General features: G+C 45.5%; 1 protein-coding gene across 1 annotated transcript in view; it reads right to left on the reverse strand.

The window, feature by feature from the left end:
- The window catches only part of DMRT1 (doublesex and mab-3 related transcription factor 1), a 64,179-nt gene that overhangs the window by 25,962 nt on the left and 11,972 nt on the right, over window positions 1-26,245 (reverse strand). Inside the window, exons 3-4 of the mRNA XM_049796638.1 lie at window positions 13,425-13,706; window positions 1,402-1,564 (exon numbers count right to left, since the gene is read on the reverse strand). Of these exons, the coding sequence (XP_049652595.1) occupies window positions 1,402-1,564; window positions 13,425-13,706 (445 nt within the window). The remainder of the gene's footprint in view (window positions 1-1,401; window positions 1,565-13,424; window positions 13,707-26,245) is intronic.

The raw sequence follows: 26,245 nt of genomic DNA on the forward strand, positions 1-26,245 counted from the left end.
CATTCTGGAGTTACTGAATTCAAGGGCTCAGTGCTGATTTACACCAGCCACAGGTAGGACTTTATACACACCTCACCTTCTAAAACTTCATTTGAGTCCTTAAGGTCCTGTCATGACACAACCACTATATTTTTTACCACAACACAAATGCAACAGACCCGAAGACATCGGCCACAGAAGAGCCATGACTAAAACCAGTTATGGAACCTACACAACATACATCCTTCCATCTGATATAAAGAGCAGAAGATTAATTTCAATGCATGAGTGCATCAGAGAAGCAAATGAGGATGGATGCTGTTGCCAGTGGTGTGATTCTGTGGAAAAAACCCCAAAAAACAAAAACAAACACAAAAATTTGCAGGTGTAAAGGAAAATAAATACTTCCCACAGACCACACAAAATTAAACTGCAATATTCATGAATTGCTACAGAGAGACAAATAGTGTGAGAAGATTATGTCACAATTCATGGAGTACAAGTCTGCTGCTGGTAACTGAAATGATGGTTCAGAGGCAATCAACAGCTCAGTACACCTTTGAATGCTGTAGGAGTGTGAGGATTTTGGACATACAAAGTAGGATCACCCTACTCTTAGTTTCTCTTCTTGCTTCTCTAGCAGAAGTTACTGTCCCATTCCAGGGACAGGGAAGTAGGTCAATGGTGTTTGTCTACTCCAGCAGGAGTGTGTGCACTCTACCTGCTACCGGAGCAACGGAACAAGGAAGCAAGAGAAACACTGTCAAAACCACAGGGTAAATTCATCAACCATTTCCTGGAAATTATTGCAGATTAGAGTAATCCTTAGGACAGCCAAGAAACACTGGATATGAAAAGAAAAAATTATCTGCAGTAGTTCTAAATTAAGTAACACGGTGTGGTGAGTTTGAAAGCAAACAAGGAAGCAAGTCTGCAAAGGACTTCATGACACGGTTAGGATGCAGGAATAGTTCCCACATGTGGTTCAGAAAGGACACCAAAGGCTCAGTGGGAGGCCTGTGGAAAAAATCATGGACAGCATTTCTGAGAAGAGAAAAAAAAGAGAGGAAAGACAATTCTGTGGTTGGAGCAAAGACAATTCTTTGTTCCTGTGAGGGAGCCAGGTGGTGAGCACCAAAGACAGCCCCTCAAGTGACTCTCTGTACACCTTCAAACATACACAGGAGCAAAAAGGTAGAACTAACTGTCCTCCTGAACCATGAGACTTCTGAAGTACAAGCTTGCACTACTGTGGAGCAGCAGCCCTACGTTGCCACCGCACTGCAGGGCTTCCAGAAAACAGCCACCATCTTGTAAACACCTGCTTTCTGATGACTAGCTTCCTTCCCAGCAGCAACCCACACCTCCCAGGTGCCTGCTCCAAGGCAAGGTGGTCCCAGACACCCCAGTAGGTGCACTTACCTCTCGCTTTCGACTCCGAGTAGCAGGGGATGTCCTCAGAGGCCAGGATTTGGGGGAGGCACGTGGGAGTGCCAACCCCCTGTCCCAGGTAGGAAGCGGGTGGGTAGTAGGAGCACATGTGGTACTGGGAGCCGACGGTGTGGTAGCTCTCCATGCCCTTCACCTGTCAGAGACAGAAGCGCAACAGCAGCCTGTGAAAACTGAGCCCCCAACCCCCGCGAGCACCCCGCTGCCCCACATGCACACAATTTTGAAGGAGGTCGCAGAAGGTGGATGGGAAATAAAATCCTGACATGCTGGACTGGGGCTTTTGCTTTGGCTGGCTCATGGTGTGCCCACATCGCTCAGCTACTGGTGAGCTGGCATGGGACGGGATGTGACCTAGCAGCAGCAGCAGCAGCACCGGCATACCTATGGCTGGTTTATCTTACCTCAGGTGAAGCTGCATCTGGCACACAAGCACATACTCTTCACTGCAAGAAGCTTCCTGGCAAGTGTCCTGCTTATGGCACAGACAACACCAGGGGAAGCTTTCCAGACCCCTTCAACCGCACTCACCTGGCCCTTGTCAGAGAGGAAGCGTCCATCCAGTCCCCACACCCCCGCAGAGACCAACCCATCTCAGACTGGTGGCAACAGCTCTGCCAGAGACCTACAGGGTGGCTAAGCAAGACAGTCCTACTGACTGGCTTCCTCAGGACACACTCCATGCTGTCTGTGCAGTGGCGCACACACACACACACACAAACACATTGCTTTTCTTACAACCCAGGGAGATGGAAAAAAATTTATTGATTTACCCAGAGAAACCAACTTGTGGACAGACTACATGGGAAGCGTGTAGTGGAGCCACAGCTGGACACCAGCCAGCAGGTCCACTGTGTCGGCATGGTGTCCACCAGACAACCCCTTCTCCCTCCCTCCCACAGCACTCAGAAACCAAAGTTCACCCTACTCCAATGCCCTGAAATCATCCAAACTGATCTCCTCAGAGAGGTGGTAATGCTTTTTTAAATTTTTGTTTTATGAAAGAACTACCATCTGCTATTATTTGTTCCAAAGCTCTACAACGTATAGTGGCTACAGTGCTCCAAAAAATGCAGCCAAACACTTCACGGGATTAAGATTTTCAACAGGAAAGGTAACACTACCTGGTCTCCCTAAGTCTGCTGGGCAGTGAATGACTGTAAGATAGAAAGCTTCCGGGCAGAGAAAAATATTGGAGTTTTGTACCAGCTATAAAGGTAGCAGTGCCAACAGTAACGCACATGCAGCTAGGCCATTAGACGTCCTCTTTGCAAGCAGAAGTGCTTGACAGCCTTTTCAGCTGCGTCTCACCTCAGTTAGAGGAGCTCTGCCCGCTCCACTTCGGTTCCCTTGGGTCCCAGGCAGCCACACATGGAGCCCTGCTCCTCAGCCCTTCCCAGGCTGCGAAACTCAGACCCAGGGAGCAGCAGAGGCATGGGGTGAACCTGCTGTCCCAGACGGCTGCCCAGTGCCAGCAGACCCCCAGGGTCTGGTCCTGGCAGAAGGAGCCACCGGTGCCTCCTAGCAAAGCAGCCAGAATGCAGTCACTTCTTTTTTTCCAGGGGTCCCCTTAGTAATTCAATATTCATTTTAGTATGCCTAGCTGGAAATAACATGGCCCGAGTCACATAAAATCCTGCTGGTTCTCTCTGAGACGAGGGCAACATCCTCCTTTCCATGCAGAGCCACGTTCGCAGTGAGATTAAGCGCTGAGAGAGAGCAGTGGCTGTTTACAGGAAGCAAAGTGCACCTATGCCTGCCTTCTGACAGCAGCACAGCTGCACGTATTTGCACGTGTACTGAGGGATTTGCACAACACGCTTTTAGTCTGTGAAAGAGGTTTTCTATTATAAGTTAAAGCAGTACTTAAAAGGTGATTTTTCTACCATCTGCACCCTATGCGTGCAGAAAAAGTTCAACAGGTACCGAAGTTTCATCCACGATAAATAGTAAATTGCACTTAAAATGTTTAATGTGTCATCCCAAGGAAGCCTGAACTCAAAAGAACCACTGACATCCCCTCTGCTGTTCTGAAAAAGGGCAGTCTCCTCTTGGAAGCTGACATCTGTACTTTGCACAGACTCCCTCAATAAAACCCAGGTTGACTCTGCTCTGAAATTATGGATTAGCAATACAAACTGCTCAAAATCTCAGTCCAAAAGCCATTTTGCATCTGCACATCTGCAAAGTTCAACAGCTCTAGAAGTACTGGGGAAATAAAGTTAGCAAACTCCTCTCTGCCTGCACACACCATCTTCCTTCCCTTGGTGGGGCAGGGCTGTGGGCAGCATCCATGGTTGTCACTTCACCACCTCTCCCTTGTGCAAGTGCACATGTGCTGGTGTACAACTGAGAAAAGGTTGCCTGCAGGAGACAGCATTATTTCAGCTGTAACAAAATGGAGGGATCATTCCCCGGCAAGGAAACGACCATGTGTGTGTTTCCTCTCCCTGTAGAGCAGATGCAGTGACCTGTTTCCTTTCAGACCTTTTTTAGGGTTTTTCTCCATTTCTTAAAAAAACAACTCACCTAAAATCTCTGGATGCAATGAATTATTACTACTATTATTATTAGTGTGTGGTAGCTGGCTAGCAAGAGACATGTTTTATAATCTTATTACCCACACCAAGTCTATGAACCACAGTTCGACCGACAGCCAGAAGCTTGGCTTTGCAAAGAATATGCTGTGTATTAACTGCTGAAGAAAATCTAAGCTTTTGGTTTTGTTTTATTAAACTGTTTAGAATACACACCGCAGTAAATCTGAACCATAAGGTTTCCTTTTTATAGTGCTTAGCAATCCTATTTTACAGTAACAATAAAAAAACAACCAGTCATAAAAATTCTTGACCTTAGCACTGCATTAAAAAGGGGACTTAGGAGATCATTACCCCATGAGAAGGGGCATTTGCTCTGTATTAACTCCTGCAGCCCTGGAGAGTCCTTGCACATTTTTGGGTGCCCACAAGGGAGATAAAAATAACCCTGGGGAGGGCCTGGAATATTCAGATTACTTCTAACGTGAGGCAGTTCGGCCTTCCAAATGCTGCAGCCACATGCCAGGTTTGGGATCCTTCCCTGGGTCCTGTCCTGGGGAAACGCTGGGCTCATGCAGAGATCACAGGAGATGCCTGGCCCTCTGGTGTCTCCTCCTGCCTCCCTCGCCCCTTCCAGCCCTACAGCAAGGACAAGACAGGCAAGGGTCCCAAAAGCCACTCTGGTTTCTATCACCACAGGCTAGGCGCTGTAAGAATGAGGCATGTTTTAGGTGAGGAAGTGCTGTGGCAGGGAAGGGCATGCACTTGCTCTTTGCAGAGAGCAAGTTAGGCTCCTGAGTTGAACACCTAAGTTGCTGACTTACAGTGCATCCTCTTCCACCCGCACATCGCTCATGCCCTGCCCCAGCTGCAGGAATGATTCACCAAGCACCTCACTCTCTTCAGCGGGAGACACAGATCATCGGAGAAGCACATTTGGCCTATTCACCATTTATGGGTTCCCCTAAATTATACAACACAGTGCACACTCAGTAACTTTTTCAAGGAAGTACTGCAAGCAATAGTAGGATGCTTATAACTCATGGACAAATAAATATGGCCTGATTAAAAGACCGTGCATGCAGTGGAAATTCTTCCCCTGCTCCCTTGTAAAGCCAATATGGGGAATCAAGAGGCAGCTACAGCTTGTCCACAAACAGGCAAGCTGGAAGCAGGATTTGTCCGTCACTGAGCACAACAGCCAGTGCAGCCCTACAGCAGTGCCCAACAGTGACAGAATATGTAGCAAAAGCCAGAGAAGCATGAAGAGAATGCTCTTAGAATCACAGAATCATAGAATCATTTAGGTTGGAAAAGACCTTCAAGATCATAGAGTCCAACCATCAACCATGCCCACTAAACCATGTCCTGAAGTACCCCATCTATTCGCTTTTTGAACACCTCCAGGGATGGTGACTCCACCACTTCCCTGGGCAGCCTATTCCAATGTCTGACAACCTTTCAGTAAAGAAATTTTTCCTAATATCCAACCTAAATCTCCCTTGCCACAACTTGAGGCCATTTTCTCTCGTCCTATCTCCAGCCACCTGACAGAAGAGACCAGCACCCACCTCACAGCAACCTCCTTTCAGGCAGTTGTAGAGTGCGGTAAGGTCTCCCCTCAGCCTCCTTTTCTCCAGGCTAAACAAACCCAGTTTCCTCAGCTGCTCCTCATAAGACTTATGCTCCAGGCCCCTCACCAACTTGGTTGCCCTACTCTGGACACACTCCAACACCTCCATGTCTTTCCTGTAGTGAGGGGCCCAAAACTGAACACAGGACTCGAGGTGTGGCCTCATCAGTGCCAAGTACAGGGGAACAACCACCTCCCTGCTCCTGCTGGCCACGCTATTTCTGATACAGGCCAGGATGCCGTTGGCCTTCTTGGCCGCCTGTGCACACTGCTGGCTCGTATTCAGCCGGCTGTCGACCAGCACCCCCAGGTCTTTTTCCACCAGGCAGCTTTCCAGCCACTCTTCCCCAAGCCTGTAGCACTGCATGGGGTTGTTGTGACCCAAGTGCAGGACCCAGCACTTGGCCTTGTTGAACCTCATACAGTTGGCCTCAGCCCATCGACCCAGCCCGTCCAGATCCCTCTGTAGAGCCTCCCTACCCTCAAGCAGATCAACACTCCCATCCAGCTTGGTGTCATCTGCAAACTTGCTGAGGGTGCACTCGATCCCCTCATCCAAATCATTGATAAAGATATTAAACAGAATGGGACCCAACACTGAGCCCTGGGGAACATCACTTGTCACCCGCCACCAACTGGATTTCACCCCATTCACCACAACCCTCTGGGCTCGTCCATCCAGCCAGTTTTTTACCAAGAGAAGAGTACACTTGTCTAAGCCATGAGCCGCCAGCTTCTCAAGGAGTATGCCATGAGACAGTGTCAAAGGCCTTGCTGAAGTCCAGGTAGACAACATCCACAGCCTTTCCCTCATCCACTAGGTGGGTCACCTGGTCATAGAAGATCAGGTTGGTCAAGCAGGACCGGGCTTTCATGAACCCATGCTGATTGGACCTGATCATCTGCTTATCCTGGACTTGCCATGTGAGTGCTTTCAAGACAAACTGTTCCATAATCTTCCCTGGTACCAAGGTCAGGCTGACAGGCCTGTAGTTCCCCAGATCTTCCCTTCAACCCTTCTTGTAAATGGGAGTCACACTGGCAAGCCTCCAGTCCTCTGGGACCTCCCCTGTTGAGCAGGATCACTGATAGATGATAGAGAGTGGCTTGGCAAGGACCTCTGTCAGTTCCCTCAGTACTCTTGGATGGATCCTATCAGGTCCCATATATTTGTGAGTGTCCTGACGGCATAGTAGGTCCCTAACTATTTCCTCCTGGATTAAGAGGGGTATGTTCTACTCTTCATCCTTACCTTCCAGCTCAGGGGGTGGAGTACCCTGAGGATAACTGGTCTCCCTATTAAAGACTGAGGCAAAGAAGACATTAAGTACCTTGGCCTTTTCCTCATCTCTGGTGGCTACGTTCCCTTCTGTATCCATTAAAGGATAGATATTCTCCTTGGGATTCTTTTTACTGTTAACATATTTGTAAAAACATTTTTTGTTGTCCCTTACATTAGTGGCCAGATTTAGTTCTAGCAACTCTTCCATCGGTTCAGACCATTCCCACAAAAAAGCTTTCTCAACAGCTGGTGGAAAAGCAATGTAAAGCCCAGCTTCTCCTTCCAAGCTCCTGGCAGCATTCGTCTAACCTTTACACATCTTCTTCCCCGAGAAAGAGCCGTGGAGAGGAGGTGGCCAGACCAGAGAGAGAAGAGAGGCAAGGCAGGCACAAGTAGTGGCTCACTTCTTCTTCCAGCCTCAGAGACTCAAAAATGGTCCTGCCCTTCCCAGATGATTTATTCAGACAAAACATCATCCAGGTAATTCTTTTACTTGCAGAAGATGCCAGGCACAATCTCCTTGCGAGCAAACCAGTGTTACTCTTAGCAGCACCTTCACATTTTGCGGTTGTCCTGACTATGGGGCTTATTCCCAAGAAGGACAAGTGGGAGGAGGTCACAGGTGCTAATCCTGGGTGACAAGGGCTGCAAAAAATTCAGAGCAACATAAGAGATCAAAGTACTACCCTTCAGCTCTGCCACTGGAGTGCCACGTGATCTTGGCCAATCACTTCCCTCGGGTTTTCCATCCCTCTGTGTCACCCATGACTCACCAACAGCTGCCTTAAAACAAAACCAGTAATTATGGTAACACCAGAGAAACTCTGTTAAAAGTTTTAACATAGCTTCCTCCTTCTGCCTTGATCTTAAAAATAAAGCCACCTTTAGGGGGCATAAAATTGCATTTTGCGTTTACGTGTCGTTGTTTGCACACAACAGAATTCATAGGTTGTTTTTTGGCATGAGGCAAGAAGGCACCCACAGGGCACCAAAGTGGAAATCCAGACATCAGGAATCTCCAGTCTGTCACGTGCGGGCTGTGTGACTGTGGGCAAGTTATTTAACATTTCCCTGCCTCGGTTTCCCCACCTGTAAACCAGGATTGCTGTGACTCTCCCACCTTGCAGTGATACTGTCCATGAGTTGACCCCTCACAACTACTGCTGCACTTGCACTGCCCAAGGTGGCTTTGTTTCATTCCTAAAACCAGCTAAGCATATTTTCCAGCACCAGGAAAAAATGAGTCTGTGATACCCTGCCTTGACTTACTTTGATTCTAGCACAGAAAATACAAGAGACATCTATATCTGTCCCTCCTTGATAGACAAACTTAATTAACCTTTGCTATTCTGTTCCAACCTATTCTTTTAGACAAAGGCAGTGACCCATAAACAATATGTTACCATCAGAACCTCAACTGCGGTGACACCTAGAGATATAGCCCTATCAGCAATATCGGAAAATAAACCGCTTAGATTAGCTCCTCCAAGAAATATGGATTGCATTCATGTCACACATGAGCTGTCAGAAACATTAGGATACTTTTAGCATAAATCTGTAGTGTGAAGGGAATGTTATGAATACAGTATATAATACACTGCTTACACATAAAATTAGGATTGTGTCGGGTGACTTGCACAATGTGTATATATTTACACACATACATGCACATATATTTTACACTTTTTACACCTATTTCTGGAGAGTTAGACTGCACATTTCTGTAAGAAGGCCAGGCTTATTGGAGGAAAAACTGTGCCAGAAACTAGAAACAGGTTGTGGAAGCTGAAAAGAGCAATCTTTTTTACTAGCAAGTAGCTATTCTTAAGAGTGCAAATGCTAGCTGCCCTATCACTGCCACACTTTTCTGGATTTAGTAAAAGACAGTTTTATACGTTTGCTACTTTTAAAGAAATCCTTACAAAATGGTTTCCTACCTCAGCAATGCTAAATATTTCACTTCCAAATGGTAAATGTAATTCCCATAGTAGAAAATCAGTTAAAATTTCTCAATCTGACTCTCACCAATACTTATTTCAGGGTTTTGCTCTAAGCTGGTTTAAGGAAAGAACAAAAAAGTTGCTGTTTTGGAAGTGAGAATACTGGTTTGCCAAGCCACATTAAAAAAAAAGAAAAGAAAGAAAGAGAAAAAAACAGCTCAGAGAGCGTGAAACAGAAATTACATTAAATTCTCAAATTCGCCCCAAATCTCCCCAGCCAGCCTTAACCTTTCTCCGAAGCAGGATCCCTGGAGTTACCAGAGTAACAAAGAAAATGCAGCCACTGGTCCTGAGGTGTGGGGGCATATTCTGCATCTTGCAGATTTGTAATGGTCCGGCTGTAGGAACCAGAAAAGTTTTAACACTTTTTGGGGAGGACACCGACTCACAAGGAGTCACAATTATCCTTATGCTGTGGGTCACATGCCAGCAGTTTTATCGCCTGGAGAATTGAACCTGATTAGATTTGGACATGTCCATCCAGGTTTTACTTCTGTTGTGCTGCAGTCACCCCATGATCTTCCAGTTGCTGTCCCTAAGTGGGTCGCAGTGAGACCAGTTTCAGAAGCACCAATTTCCACTGTATACCAACATGCTCTGACTTGCAGCATTAATGTGGGTGAACTCATTTAACTGTTAATTGGACTGAATGCACATAGATTCCTCTTGTAATGAACAATTATGAGAGCTTCAAGGGAGGGTGCAGATGCTCACACAGAACTGGAATGAAAGGAGATGCACAGTAACCACCACATCTGCTACATTTCTTCTCCAACCTGAGCTTGTCTTTTCTTCTTCAGGTGCAACACCAGACATACCTGATTATCTGCCTTAGAGCTGGCAAAAGCAGCAGAATATAAATGAACGAAGGAGTCTTGGCCAAAACTATCATCTTCATTATGCTTATCAAATCATGATGCATACAGCTTCTGGGATAATTATATAAAAATTAACAAAACCTACACAGAAATATCTAAAAAATTTGCACTGCTATAAATCCATTCAAGTACAGGAGGCTCTGCAAAGAACAAAGACTAATGAAATCTGACATTAATCTACATTAAAGATTCAGTGATTCAGTTTATTTGCCAAGGCTCAATGATGCATTAATCCTCATCCCATCCCACACACACTCACACGTTTCCTCCCTGGCTTTTCTCCCTTGCTCCCTAAACTCTGAAACAGCAGAAAGCTGGGCTGCTCAAGGCCTTGTCTGCATCCAGAAGTTATCTTACTTTAAGTATGCAATTATCCTTGTGTGGTTACAGTTATCCCAGAACAAGCAAGCCTCCAACAACAAAGCCTGGAAAAGGCAGGAATCTTGTCTACACTGCTTAAACTAGGATACCTTCCAGTGAGAACATGGGTGGCTTATACCAACAAAGAAACCCTCCTGTCGGCTCACAGCTTAGCAAGCTGCCCTGATTTTGTCACAGCAGGCATTGCACAGCTATCATTTTGATAAAGAAGCAAAAATGAAAAACCTTGATCAAGACAGTTATAGCACTACCAGTCACATGAACAGATTCATGCATACTGGAAGACTGGTTAAGGAAGCCTATGCATGTAAAGAATAGACTCAGTCAGTACAGGCAGTCCAGCAAAAATCCCTGCGCAGATACAGCTACGTGTTTCCTCTGGAGAGAATCAGCCCGCATAGGTCTGCCAGCAAAAACCCCTGAAGGTGTAATCAAGGTCTGATTCCTCTTCAAGGATCATACTTTGAAACTCTCCTGCAACGCCTTACCATGCTTGACAGAGAAACTCATTCATCCTTCTCCATTTAACACTACATTTGTGATCTTCCCTTGCTGGTAGCCTTCTATGCACAGAATCAATGTTTAACCACGTGCAGCAGCTGAGAGCTCGTTCCCCTTACGACAAACTATCTTTAGTGCCACACAGTGTTTTACAACCTTGGCGTCACTGCACCCACTGCCAACAAGCATTATCTAGCCTAGCTCTCACTAAAAGTTTTTATGATTATTTGTGCAATGTTATGCTGTCATAATAGTATGCAAAGCCCATGATTCGTAACTCTTCCAGCAATAACAATCTTTCTTGCAGATCAGTCTCTGAGAAACGGCTTGTATGTTAAGTGACACTGACCTTGAACTACACTCTGCCCTACTGAACAGGAGAGGAGAGTCCTGGTTTTAGGGCATTTAGAAGCTGGGGAGATGTCACTTCTGCAGGCAGAAAGCACTACCTCCAGTCTCTCTGGTCAGACCTCTCACCAGAACAGCACTGAGAGATCCCAATAGGTTTTGCCAGGAGAAATTAAAATCTTAGGTCAGGTAAATCACTAAATTCACATGGATATGAATGGAACCATGCAATACATCCCTCAAGGTGGGAAAGAACACCTAGCACTTGGTGCCTGCTGGTGGAAGGAAAATGGTCCTTTCTGACAGCAACCTCCTCTTTTTTGCTTAATCATGTCTTTGGTATCCCACTAATTTGAGTGACACTTAAAGCAGAAGTTAGTTACAGGTTCTGCAGGGCCCCAAAAGAAAAATGCATGGAAAACACACTATTGCTTTATATGTCTTTAAGGGGTGTCAAAGGTCCCACAAGAAACAGGCAATCTCACAGTGAGACAACAGACCCTCTAGGCCAAGACTTCTTACACATACAGTCTAGTTTCAAATGACAGTACATGACAACAAAACCAAGAGGACACCATCTTCATTCCAAGGTTTAGCATATTTTAACATACTCTCATGTATCTCTTCCTCAAACACTATGTGCTAGTATAGTCAATACATGTAATTTACTGTCTTTTTTCCCAAGCAAGTAAAACCACCGAAGCTTCTACTGGCTGGAGGAATGGTGAAGTGTGGGACTAGCAGCCTGCAAGAACATTATTTTCACAAAACAAATGTTGCTGCCACTCATTTGTGTTGACAGTGGTCTCCGAGCATCAGTTCTGCAATATGCTCTTACAAGCTAGGTACTGCAAAAGCTTCAGAAGAAACTTTCTATCTGAAATACTCTGCTATGACATGCCAGGTTAACTCAACCAAAATGAAAAAGCTAAAAAAGCACTGGCACCTCACCTCATTACCACACAAAAAATCCTACCCCCAGCTTGCCTCAACTAATTCTCTTCCTGCTCTGTTGATCAAATTCAGCAGCTAGAGTGGAGGCTATCAACTAACCTAGCTGAAAAGGTGTACCTCCATGTATTTGAAAGTGACTGCAGTGAAGCCTATCAACACACTGAGGGAAGAAAGCTCTCGTGGTGTGGGTTCACACTGCAGGAGGAAGGGAGACAGCTCTTCTCCCCATACAGCTGTACTTATGGCGAAAAAGGGACATGGAATAGTACTAAACGCAGACTGCCAGCTGTTGCTCCAGGAGGCCCCCAAATTTTCAGAAGGACCTTTCTGAGAAAAAAGTGTCTAATAATAGGGAAGCCTCGCTGAAGCTGATTTGGACGGCTACAGTAATTCTCATCACCCTGGTCTTAGTTCCAGCTCCCCAGTATCAGAAGTTAAAATGCCCTTTCAGAGTTGGTCCCCGTGTCAGAATTGCTAGAAGAATTCTCTGTCAACAAAGGGAATGACCCATCTGTTCCTTTCAGAAAGGAGGTTTTGGCGGACATTTAATCTTTCATTGTTGAGTGGTTTCACAACAGAGCCTTTGCAGAAGGCAGCCTGCCCTCTCTTGATGCTCCAGAGAAGAGGTCTGCCCTCTCCTGCCCTTGGACAAGGGACACAGGCGTACGCAGACTCAGAAGGTGTAGCCTCCCGAGTTCAATCTCAGACGGAAAAGCACCGCTGCAGCCCAAGACCAAACAGCCTCAGGGCCACTGAAGTGGCTCCAGTTACTTTTTCAAGAATCCCCTGCCTTGGCAGATTTTCCCTTTTTCCAGTCTCTGACCGGTACTAAGTTGGAGGCTACAATTATTAAGTCCTAGAGTGAGAGGGCTTGGTTGACTTTATACCCTAACTAAGGAAGTACGCAGAGCTCTGGTGCGAACCTCTAAGGCACAGTCTCTAACCTGAGCTACCCAAGACAAAATTGCAAGCCCTGGAGCTGACACTGCCAGAACACACCATTAGCAACACGCCACGTCACATTCAACTGAGTGCCACCAACTCGTTGCACAACAGCATGGTCTCCTGTCTCACTTGAGTGCCTTGAATGTGAAAGATGGAAGAGAAAAGAACAGGGTTCTGAAGACCAAAGCCTCTCAGAAATGATACCTGAAGCTCCCAGGACGCTATGCTGGGTAATTCAGTTGGAGTCTTTTTGAGTCTTTTTGGAGTCTACTATGACGTCACTCAAAAGATAAAAACAAGTGGGTGCCCTATATCTGTGCTTGCAGCAACCTACCTACACCTGTATCATTGCTTTCATTGTGCTGCACCACAACCACCTGTTTCAGCTAACTTTCCTAACATGGGTCCTAACCTCACCCTGGAATCTGGTTCTGGTTTTGCACTGCCATGAAACCAGCAAACAGGAGGTCAAAATCAGGCCCAAACCAGCTTACTGTCCACCTCACTCTTCCATGAAGCACTTCTGTCACATCATACCTGCCACTGTTTTCCTGACTGGCTTGGTACGTATGTTGCTGGGAGGCTTCGAAGGCTGTTCTTCATGGCTGACCCTACAATCATACCCCCAGCCTCACTTGAGGAAGGCTCACTGGCCACTGCCATTTGGTACTGGGAGTAGTTGTACAGGTTGTTATAGTAAGGATACAGAGACGGCTGGTAAAAACTGCTGCAGCAGGTGGAGTCCACAACCAAATCAGACGTGCTCTCCAAGTGCCCTCTGCTGGGGATGGAAGAGATGTCCTGAATGAGCACCCGTCCCTCTGGAAAAGAAAAAAACCAAGCATTATGAAAGTGAAGACCACTACCTTTCACCTTCTGATGAGCTACTACTTCTCGTGAAGGCTGGACAGGGCATAGTAAATAGGAAGAGGTGGGAGCTGAAAGGTGAACACAGCTGGATGTGTGGTGGAAACTCAACTGGACTAATGTCTACTCAAAGCCTGAGACCACCACCTACATGCACTGCAGACCTCAAAACAGGTGACAAAACCAACTGCAGGTTAAGGCAATGCTCCGAGTCCTCAAGCAGCATCAACTGATCTGATGATGATTTACACTGGCTAAGGATGCAGCCCCGTACTATTTTTAAATCCTAACAGTGTGCCAAGTCTCTTCTAACTCCCTGGAAGCAGAAAGGCTGTAGCTACAGGATGACTCCTGTCCAGCCAGTGTCCTGCAGGTGAGAGGACACTTTCTGAACAAGCCTCTAGACAGGGCAAACAGCCACAAGACCAAGAGAAGGTGCAGCAGGCAAAGCACCGCATTGATCAGCCAAGGTGTCTCAGAAACCCACACACTGCCTCTGAGTAGCAAGGCCCTCAATCCTTGCCCAGCCTCCATACCCAAATACAGCTCCTGTTTACCTACAAAATCACAGAGCAGAACAAGATCCCCCACCACTGGCAAAAGAGGAGAAGGAGGGGATTGCTTGTGACTTGCTGCCTGCACTCCAGAGTCCCTCCAGTCCGGAGGCCAGCTGCCCTCGCCAAGATCTGCCTGCCATGCTGTTCCCTAAGACGGGGGTGCTTCTCAGAGGGTATTTTAAGTCCTGTTTTCCTCACTGCAGTGCCAATCAGTGCCTTGCTATATTTGCAAGGATGAAAAAGGAAGGTGCTTGTCAGTACTCTTTCACAGCCAAGCTCTCTCTGACACGCTGCATCAGCTACCTGGCCGAGTCAGACACCGGCAAAAACTGCCACAACTTTAGAAGGTCTAACCACACAGTGAATATACATTCACATATTAAACAAGGGAGCAACTGTAAATCCCACCATCCCTGCAGCTCTGGTTCTAACTCACACCCCTGTAACCCTGCCCTGCACCAACCCTTACACTGTTTGCAGCACAATGATCCCTTCTGCAAGCAGCTCCTGCTCTTCCCTTGATGTTGTCTAACTCTACCATGGAGGAGAAAAGGATGTGGCTTAAAGCATACTGATGAGCTCTCAAGGGCTATCGGTATGGAGATGAAGCAGCATGGACAACAAGCATTGCTGTGGTTTAACCCCAGTCAGCAGCTAAGCACCACGCAGCTGCTTGGTCACTCCTTCCCACTCCCAGTGGGATGGGGAGAAGAATCTAAAAAACCAAGTAAATCTCATGGGTTGAGCTGAGAACGATTTAATAAATAAAGTAAAATAAAATATAATACTAACAATAATAACATACAATATAATAACAATAGCAGTAATAATGAAAAGGAATATAACAAAAAAATAGGAAAAAAACCCCCAAAACAAGTAATGCACAATGCAACTGCTCACCACCCGCTGACTGATGCCCAAGCAGCAATTGGCCCCTGCTGGCCAACTCCCCCCAGTTTACATACTGAGCATGACGTTCTATGGTATGGAACATCCCTTTGGCTAGTTTGGGTCAGCTGTCCTGGCCATGCTCCCTCCTTGCTTCCTGTGCACCTGCTTGCTGGCAGAGCATGGAAAACTGAAAAATCCTTAATTTAGTAGAAGTGCTACTTAGCAAAAACTAAAACATCAGTGTGTTACCAACATTGCTCTCACACTAAATCCAAAACACACTGTACCAGCTACTAAAAAGAAAATTTACTCTACCCCAGCTGAAACCAGGACAGGCACGTATGAAATAATGGCCGTAAGAGAGATGCCAGGCAGGGATTGCCTAGTTTGTTTTGTGTCTTTCTGTTGGTATATCTGTACCTTGGTTACTTACCTGCAAAATGAATATGGTAGCATTTACCAGCCTCTCAGTCATGGTAACAACTTCCACTGTACTGTTTATTAGCTGAACACTAGATCCAATAATCAGTTTTACCAGTTATTGCCATTTACAATGCAATTCTGTTTCACTTCCTCAGCTGTAATGAAAGCTCTCTGCAACCATGAATAGTCTCCTTCCAGGTCACTAAATTATACAGTGCCCCCGTTCAGCTCTTGCTGACATTTTGTTGACATCAGTGAACTATACCCATTTATTAGCAAACAGAGCATTTTAAACCTCCTGCCTCTGATTTTTCTGACCCTCAGCCCTATGTGAGTAAGAATCAAGCCAGCTGGCCTTTTTCATTGGGAGTACCTCTCAAATTTGCAGAGAGAGCAGAGGAGTCTGCAATGCCACAAAAGACCCCTTGACAGGTTTTGCACTTTCATATTTTTATGAAATTTTATTATTCCTATGTTCCTGCTTCTGGGCAGGCCTCTCCATATCCTTTTGCCCATGTCTTTGATAAAATCAGAACTTAGACCACTGGCATTGAAAAGCCAACAATTCTGATAAATCACAGCACAAGCCTGACTTCCCTCCTCAAACTTAGCTCCTGAATAAAGCTGCAGTCCAATTGTTCTGCTTTTCATGCTGTAAAATAGAAGGCAAAAGCAAAATCCTCCAACACATTCCCTGCTGGGATACATTTTTCACACAAGATAGAGATACACAAGACAGCCAGCTGCAGGACTTCTAGCAGAGCTATGCTGTGCTGCACAGATGTGCAATTTCTTCCAAAACCTCTGCAGTGTCTTGCCACTTGCAGTGCATTGTAAGAAGGGATAATACTTTCCACTAAGAATACTTGCACCACAAAGATGGGGCCTCTTTTCACCTATACATGGAAGGTGAGCCACCCTGAGGTGTCAGCAGCTAAAAGTAAGAGGGGGAGAAAGTAGGAGGCTTTGATGCAACTTTTGGAAAGGTCTCATGCACTACACTTCCTAACATGGGATAAGATGGGCTAGGCTAGAACAGAGACCTGCCCATAGCTGGCCACAAAATCATCCAAGCATCCTTGATGTCTCTGTGATGTCCCAGTGACTGGTAGTGCTACAGCTCCTTCCTGAAGAAAAAGCAGTGGTGGCAGTCTTCTGCAGCATTAAGTAGGAGAAAAAAAATATGCTTTTTGCCCCCTCTGTTCTCTTTCTACCTCCTGTCTGTGGTTGGGGCTACCACCATTTGCCACCGGAGGTGCAAAAGGGTTTACTTGCTGCCACTCGTTTTTCCTTTATCTAGCTGTACAACAGCTGCCAGCAGTTCAGTGCTCAGGGCTGTTATGAATCCACCAGAACAGTCCTCTGCTTTCCTTCTGCTGTCCTTCTGGTCTCTAACAGTCTACAGTACTATCAGCTGGCCTCTCAAGACTCATCAGACCAGAGAGGCAGTCACCTGCTCATTCAGCCACCCATGCACCCATATACATAAATCCCCACACTTCAGCAGCCTAGGGCATTTTTCTCTTGTAAACACAGAATTACAGAACCCGTGGTCCTTTTAACAGCCCTGGCACACAACAGTTCTGACCTGCAGCCACACCACAGGGATATTCTCCAGCAAATTAGCAGAAAAAATGGGAGCCACAGGAAAGTTCAAGTGAAGGGACAGACACACCCAACTCCATACAGAACTAGGACTCCTGCGACAGTGCTGAAAAGACATCCAGAAGTGTTAATTTTCCCTAAACTCCGAGCCACACCATGCTTCTGAAGGACTGGCAACATCTGACAAAGAGCATGAGAAAGCTGCCACACTGCTTCAACTCACACTTTATTTATCCTGAATTTAGGAGATGAGTTTTTCTTTGATGTCATGGTTTGGGGCAAGTCTCTACTTTTTTTCTGTAACATGTGGAGGAGATCCGGTGTTTCACCTGGGAGAAAGGAGACATCTCATATAAGACAGTTTCGTGCCACCCAGACTGCAGGCAGATGTCAGATCAGACCAGGTCAAAGCACCCCAGGGGTTTCTCTAAACTCCTTGCAGTCTTGAACCAGCCAGCCTCTGGCTGCCTGGGATGCCTCTGGAGAGCTAAGCTTTTGCTGGTTTTCAGCAACTTTGGCATGAAATGGGTCAAGGGGAGGTCTGCAGTACAGCTCTACACTCTTATCCCACGCCCGCCTGAGTGAATCATGTCATCTCCTACTACTAAAGGATAGATCATGTATATACAACACGTATAGAACATACACAACTGTAAACACGTTAAGGGGAAAGAGTTTTGCTATTAATGGAGAAAGCCCCGGAAGTCTTGACTTTTTTCTGAGCAATGAAAACTCAGGAAGAAAAGCAAGTCAGACCAGCCAGTACCTACATGGCGTACCTTCAAAGAAGTGCTAAATGCCAAGGGAGCAGAATCAAAGGCCAAAGAACCCTGCTAAACTATCCTAGGGATAAAACAAGGCACTCAGAGATCTGTCCAGAGAAGATTTCATGTTTATTGTACACCCAGGGCAGTTTTTGCCCCATCCATGCCACTTCTCTCCAGCTGCAGTTTGCTAGACTCGGTGCGCAAGCACACTGCTTCTGGGCTGCAGCATCCTCAGGCACAGCCACTGCTTGCAGAACAGGGCAGATCTATTGGAAGCAATGGCTGTAACTAAGCTTTAACTAACTGGGGCTCCTCTGGTCAGTCTTTGGCCTGCACCTGTAATTCCTGACTCCCACCTACAGGCTGAACCTTCCTACAGCCTTGCCTCTGGCCACTCAATGAGCAAGGTGTCCTCCTCAGGGGAGGCTGTCAGCCCACGGCTGCGTTTCATGCCAGCAAGGAGAGAATACCAAGGTTATGACAGCAGCTTTCAGCTGTGGTTTGTTTTTGTGGGGTTTTTTTCCCAAATGTAATTCAACACAGCTGAATGGCTCTGCTGGCAAGGAGATGGTCCTCCCCTGCCTCAGAGTTTGCCGCATTACAACACCTGCACATGAGGGGCAGCCCTGAGGTTCATTGCTCTAAGGGAAGCAATTTTTGAGAGGAATTAAACTCCCAACAAGGCAACTGCTGCTGCACCGTCAGACTCCCACTCTGCCCCTCCACCTGCCCTTTAAAACAAGGGGGCTGCTGCAGGTGCTGAGCTCATGTCTTGGCTGTCTTCACCCTCTACATGGAAAAACTGGGAAGGGCTCCTGGGTCTTTCCCCTGCCACTAGCCACAAATTTTAACATTTTGCAAGTTGCAGTCCGGACATGATTAAAAATATGGGACTGAACCTGTACAACAAGGAACAGAAATTAGAAGAGCAAACCTAAAGAAGAGTGGTTAAAATCCTCACTCTGTTTTTGGAACACCAAATCTACAATGTAGGGCCGTCAGAGGCTCTCCGTGTGTGAGCAACGCTCTTGCAGTGCGACAACAGTAACCCCTCATGCAGTTGTGCCCTTGGATCTCTAAGTTCTTTACTATGTCTTCACTAATTCCTGTAGAGAACTGGTGCTACTTTTTTTGCAATATGTACACAGTGTGAAATATGGCCCACTCTTTCACAGCAGATCAATATGATGCACGATAAATACTGTTATTGATCTTGCAGTGTTGTAGACGACTCTCTAGCTCTATGGCATATTAACAGTAGTTAACCAGTAATTCATTTCAGGATGGCTGGGATTTTCTTTCAAGGAAGGTGAGTTCTCGGGGTCAGCTCTATATGGGTCTTATACATTCAGCAACCTATGAGGAGCTCCTGCCTTCACTTAGCAGAGCATGCTGAAAAACAGTGGTCCAGTCCTCAGTTAATGTAAACCCGTCTCAGACCATTTACTTCAATAAAGCTATGGTGATTTACACGAATTGTGGATATGCATGACAAAATCAACACAGAAGCCAGTATATATAGATCATTCTTTCCCTTCTCACTTTTTGGGAGAGGAGAAATGTCAGAGAATTTACAGGAACTTCTATCATCATTTCTGTCTCACAGATGCAAATGTGTTTTTAAGCATACACAATGAGAAATGCAAACACTGAAGTTCTGTCTGTAACATTCATTCATTCTGTACATAAGCATGGATTATTTCCTATTCCTACCAGTACTGTCAAGGGCCAGTTATACATCTTATTATACACTGATAATAGTAATTTAAACATGCCTGGGCAAGCCTCTGATGCTGAGGTCAAGAGAGTCCACACTATTAGACTTTCTCAGCATCTAAAACAAGGTTGTAGCACCAAATTGCCTACTAGGAATGGTTACTGGACCACATTTGGGAATTTGAGGGAGAATATTATTCAGCTTAGGATGGACACACACCAGGAACTGTTTTAAAAATCAGGATAGCACATACAGTCACGTTTCAATGTCTGGGAGCATGCAGTGGCACGGTTCAATTTACTCATGTGGCCATAACAGATGATTAGTCTCCATCTGATTGTGTATTTCAGAAAAGTGATTCTGTATATGCAGTGTGGCAATTAAGAGAATTTCACTCCCTGCATTTATTGACGTGAGTTCGTACATACACCTGTGGTTAGCAGCTTTTATTTCTGCTATGCCTACACAGACTCTATACATACACAGAAATGCCACTGAAAATGTACAAGAACTGTGACTACTCAAGCAACACATTTACTCAAGAAGAGGCAGGCATAGCCATTGACCAGTGAGCAGAGTTCAGGTTCTGGTACATTTCTTGTAGTTTTCGATTCAAAATGACTGTTTTCATCACTGCAGCATTAATATCTTCCTGCAAGCAAGCCTCTGTGGCAGGAGACAGCTGTGCCATTAAAACACAAACAAATCAATTATTCGGTCAGGAAACACTTGCCTTAAGACCTCAAAAGATTCTTGGATCCGCACATGACAATTTCTCCTTGCTCAGTATATAAAGCATCAGTACACTCCTATTAACTGGTTTGGCAATATTAAGTCTCGCAATGTATTAGTTCAATTCACAGCTTGCTTTGAGGTCGGACAGTAGCCTTGAATGAGGCCGATCTGAAATCACTCCCTAACAGCATAATCAGAAACACTGGAACAATATGTTTCTCCCACCAGACAATCATGACAGAGCTATTTCAGATGTCAAAGAAAGCTGGCACAACTGCTTACTTTCTGCTGAGACACTCTGCCTCCCGAGGAAGAAAAGCCTGCATGCTTGCTCTGCCTTTGAGAGGAGTATTTCTGTTCTCTTCCCATTAGAAGTTGCGGATTATCTTCTGTTCCAGCACTGAACTTTTAGCTTGCTATAAAGTTAATGTGCTAGACAATGTTCATTCCAAGCAAGGCTGTGGGGCTGTGTATTTTCTGCCACCCCCAAAAAAGACCATTATCTGTAATTACCCATTACCATGCATAATTATTTCTTCTATTCTGGTCTATGGCCCCCAGGACTTTATGCTGTTACAGCTCACTGCATTATCTTATCAAATTTGTTAAGGAAGCTTTTTTGACCTTTTGAACACTTGTCACAGCACATACAAAAGCCGGCAGTAAATTGTCTAAGCATGTAGTGTGTGATTTATTATTGGTACCCTGCATAGTGATACTGTACAAAACATTACACACTAACACCTTCCCCATTCCCACTCCCTGCTTTAGCTAAAATGAGAAGAGGAAAGGAAACCTCTTTAGTAAGAGAAGAAAGGGAATGGGAAGAGGCTGGAGACTCTCAACGGGAATTTGAGGAACACAACAGCAGCACACGGCTAAGCCTGAACATCAGGCTCTGGAGAAGGTACCAGCTGCTCCCCTCTCCAATGACACCTTTTCTGTTTGTCCTGTCCCTCCCCAGAGCCTGATTCCACCATTTCGGCTTCTTTTCACATCGGCGTACTCTGCTGAGCCCTGCTCTTTCACACAGAAGCCCATTTACTGTTCCTTCAGTAAGCAGAGAGAGGGCTTTAAACACCACCACCATCCCCCTAATTTACAGCTTCTGTCAATGCAGTACAGGTTCCTAAGAGACAAATTTGGTCCAATATTAAGATTCACAGGGATTGTCCTTTATTGATACTGATGTGAACGCACAAAGGATGAGGTTTTCGTCTCCACTGCTCTCAAAGCTCACAGAGAAGTACCAGGCACTGACCTGCACCACAGTACCATTTGCTTCGGCTAGCATTCTCACCGCACTCTGAGTCTACACACTATGTCCCTTTTCTTCGTAGGGACACTAGAGTCAGACCCTACAGAGAAGCAGGGCTCTCAAGAAAACAAGAAAGCTGACTCTGTGCATCTTGATTTTTGTCTTCCCCTTGGTCCTCTTTTCATCAATATACTCCAGAGTATGCTTTATCTTAAAACCTCTCTTTCGGGTGCTTATATGTATAAAACCCTCAACCCACATTGCTATCCGAAGAGAGACATTTAAAAACCAATTTTGATGCCATGTAATTAAATAAATTTCCCAAACAGAAGAAAATCTGAGACACTTTTCTGCTATCATGACAAATAAAAGGGAATGCAAAGGATCAGGTACTCACTTCGGACTGAAAGTGCATGGTATAAATTACTGTAGCACAAGGTATGCAGAATCAGGCCTTTCAGATCTGCCCATGATAGGCTTCTCCCTAGAAGCAGAGTGAAAAAAACAGGGACCCTGGACTCCTGAAAGCATCCCTGAATTCAGATCCTAAAAGATGGCTACCCGAGCTGCTGTGAAGACAAAACCCTTCTCTGCGTTTCTCTGTAGTTTGCAGGCCTCTGGTCCATTGCTCTGTGCTGGCTCTCAGGCAGCGGGGAGGTGGAGACCTTAACAGCAGTGCAAGGAAGAGAAAGTCACCCTGTGTTCAAGATGAGCCAGCAAACACAGGCAAAGATCATGGTCCCCAGAGCAGCAAGGGAGCTTGCACTTGTACCCCTGTCCTGAAGCCTGGTTTCTGAGGCTTACGGGGATGTCCTACTCTCATTCACACCTATGGAAAACCATCTCTGCAGTCCTCCCAATTGTTTTGACCAGAAAGCTTTTGAGAAAAGCATGGTTTTTCCTCCCTCCCCCAACTGTCAACAATGCTACGACCCCATTGTAAGCTCAAATGTCAAATCCAGCGGTTCTTTTTCCTCTTTGTTTGGGATCACCTGCCCTAACAGCCCTGAGTGCCCAGCTGTGCTCCAACTAACATCTATTAGAGGGAGAGGTCGAAAAATCTGTTATCAGCCATATCAGACACGTGGGCTAAAAGCAGTCCAGTCTAAAGAGAATAAATCATAGCCAAAACAGCTTACTGCAACCACAGCCCATAGGTACCTCTCCGACTGTACTCAGGGAACACAGTTGCTCAGCAGAGATATGGCTTTCTTCTCATAGCAGAAATACACATTTATAAAAAAGAAGAAAAAAAAGAAAAAATTGCATGGTCCAACAACTCTTACCCTCTTGCAGGCTCCTGGCCTTCTCCCTGGCGCTGAAGTGCAGGGACTGATCTACCCCAGCTCCTTATCATGGCCCATGCCTCGCCTGGGCATTTTTCACCTGCCAGCTCCTACCAGGCTCTTCACCTCCTCCCACCACCCCAAGACAAAAAACCCCCGTCATTGCACCTTTCCTGCAGCAGCTCTCTGACAGCTCGGGCAGAGCTGGGGTGTCCTCCAACACCCCTCGCTGGACAAAGCAGCTGGACCCCAAGTTCAGCCCGCATTATTGGCAAGGAGTGGGCACAATGGCAGCAGTGTCTGCAGGTGCAGTGCATGCATCCTGCGGGCAGAAGACGGCTTTATCCACCAAGACATCAACAGCTGCACTCTCCTGCTTCTCAAGGTTTACTCGACTGCCAGAGTAACAGCCATTTTCACCCTGAAGGAATACGCATTACTTGTTTCTTTCCTCTAGGAGTAATGCTGGAGTGTCATTTGAGCAAAGTGGAATAAGCTTTTCCAGTTCCACCTATAAAGGGCTAAACCTGTCCTAAGTGGAACAGCACATCTTACCAAGAACAACACTTGCCATAAAGAGGCACTCTAGGATAAAAGTTAAGCAGCAAGAAAGCATTTCAAGAAAATCTGGGAGATCCTAGAATTAAGGCTGTCTATTATTGCCTTGCTTGAGCCCTGCAGTGGACGCACCCAACACACAAGCTTTTCATGGGATTCTGCACCCACATGACACTTCTGTTCACGACGTCAAAACCCATCCCATGAATTGACACAGAAACTTCAACTTGAGCTGGTCTAGTCTGGCAAGGGCACAAGCGATTCAGAACCATCATATGGGGATTAATGAAATCTTAGATGAGAGGGTCATTAAAGGGCAAAATAAACTGCTGCCTCTCACCTCAGGATGTGTTTTCTGGTCTTTTAATCATTCCTGTGTCTCCTGTCTGAGCCCTTCCAAGTTCAAACCCAAGTGTGGTGGTTCAGACCATGGCTGTATCCCCACCACCAGCTATAAAGAGAAGCCTAAGGAACAGTAGGAACAGAGCAAACAAACGTGCTAACTCCCTCGCCCCCCTCTCCCAGTCTCCCATAATTTTTGGCTCAGTGACATTCCTGAGCCTAGTGTGGTATGCTTGCTTAATAACCACTAACGATATCCCTTCCAATACCTGTGAGAGCCCACTTTCCTGTATGTACAATGTCACCACGTAAGGAGTCCCACTAGTCCCACAGGCACCTGCCCAGTTTCAGGCATAGAAGACAACAAGTCTCCTTCCCACCATCACAGGTCTGTCTTAAAGGACTGTACCATCTTTGGTCATCCTTTTCCACCAGGAACCACTAATGTTCAGCATAGTACCCTCTTGGCCTCCAGCTCCTCTGTGGTGACAATGTTTCTTAGGGACAGACTCCTCCATTTTTCACTTCTGGTATGGGTTAAAGTGGCTCTTGTTTGCACGTGACCAACCATCTAGACAACTCTCCCACAGTGCACTTATGTCTTCTCCACTGCACCTTTCCATCACCTACCAAGGTGACCTGTGGTGATTCCAGGTTTGCTTCTAAGATACTAATGGGAAGACCACACAACTTACAGACAAGAGCAGGTCCCTGTGAGACTTCTCCAGAAACACCACCGCACTAGCTTCCCCACTCAGCCCTACATTTTCAGACTGATAGACTTAAAACTATGTAACACATACAATATTGATTTTCTGTCAATTGAGTTTCCTAATCAAGATGTCAGGGGATACAATAATCAAATGCTTTGCAGAGTTTGATTGCATCAATATGTCACTTTGTCAAGCAATTTTGTAGTGATAAAAGATTACTAACTTGACAGAATCTTTTACCCATAAACTCCTGTTAATTCACATTGTGTAAGCATCCTTTAACAGTTGCATTTCTCCCCCTCCCACACATTTCAGTCTGCTGCGGACTTTTCCGCTCTTTTCACAAAAACTGATGTCAGGCTGAGAGATTTGTAGCCACCATCCTACCACACTTGCTTTTCTTAAATGCTGGCATGACATCAGCTTTCTTCCAGGCCTTAGGAATTTCCCCAGTGTTAAAAGACTTACTGGAAATCAGCATTAATGGACCAGAGAGATGCTCAGCCAAGTTTTCTGTTGGTTTTTGGTTGTTTTTTTTTTAATACTGCATGCAAGTAATCCGATCCTGCTGATTTCAGTTACTGCTGGAAATGAAAGCTGAATATCACCATCTCCATATACAGCAACATTGGCTGCCTTTCTTCAAAGCAAAGATCTGAAAAAATTATTGAGCATTTCTTCCTCTCTTCCACACCTAGAATTGTCATCCCATAATGGTTCAAATGACTTTTAACTGTGTGTGTGTTTCGTTAATTTTAAACTTAACACAGAACAATTTTTTTTCAAAGGAAAATGTGATTTGGGAGAAAAAAGACAAGGAGGGAGAAATCCCAGCCAGAAGACTGCAGCTTGGCATAATGAGTTTCCCAGTCATACACACAGCCCCAAACCAGCTCCAGCTAAGAGGAGCTGAAATACCACCACTGATTTCAGTGGAACTGGAGAAGGGCACATTTTGTCCACATTTAGCATACACTTAATAAAAATGATCTGCTGCAAACATTTAACATGCAACTTAAAAATCCTCCTAATACAGCTGAAGAAATAAAACCTACAGAAAATGATTTTTATACCCACACTTAATGCAAGCTTCAGGTCTTCAATAAGCAAATTTCACTTTCAACATCTTCTGCCACTAACTAGAGCAGAGTAGTTGACCTTTTTATGTGAGCTGGGGGCAATGCTTGCTCCTTCCTTACTTGCACTTTTGGTCTTTATAATACAGCTATAGTGATTGTATTCAAACTTTTATTGGCAAAAAAGAATGGCTTTAGTAGAGAAAAAGCACTCAAAATCTTTGAATGTGGCTTTGAATCTGTGAAGATGCTACGCACTATTTTAATGTGCCAGCATATGCTTGTTCATGCCGAATTGAGACAGCAGGATTATTTACATGTCTAAAATTATTAGCAGGCAGGCATGACAGCTAACAGGATCAAGACCAATAAAATTAGTGCTTCAGAAAATTAAGAGCACGAGAAACAAGTGCCATTTTCAATCTTCAGTATAACAGCTGGGAGTATGACTACTATGTGTGCATATATATGTATACAGGTTATTATTCATCTTATGATACCTGATTTGAGAAAGGAATTTACAAACATTTACCTCATTGCAATCAGACATCCAACATGCTACT

This window comes from Accipiter gentilis, chromosome Z, assembly GCF_929443795.1.
Source record: "Accipiter gentilis chromosome Z, bAccGen1.1, whole genome shotgun sequence".
Classification (NCBI taxonomy): domain Eukaryota; kingdom Metazoa; phylum Chordata; class Aves; order Accipitriformes; family Accipitridae; genus Astur; species Astur gentilis.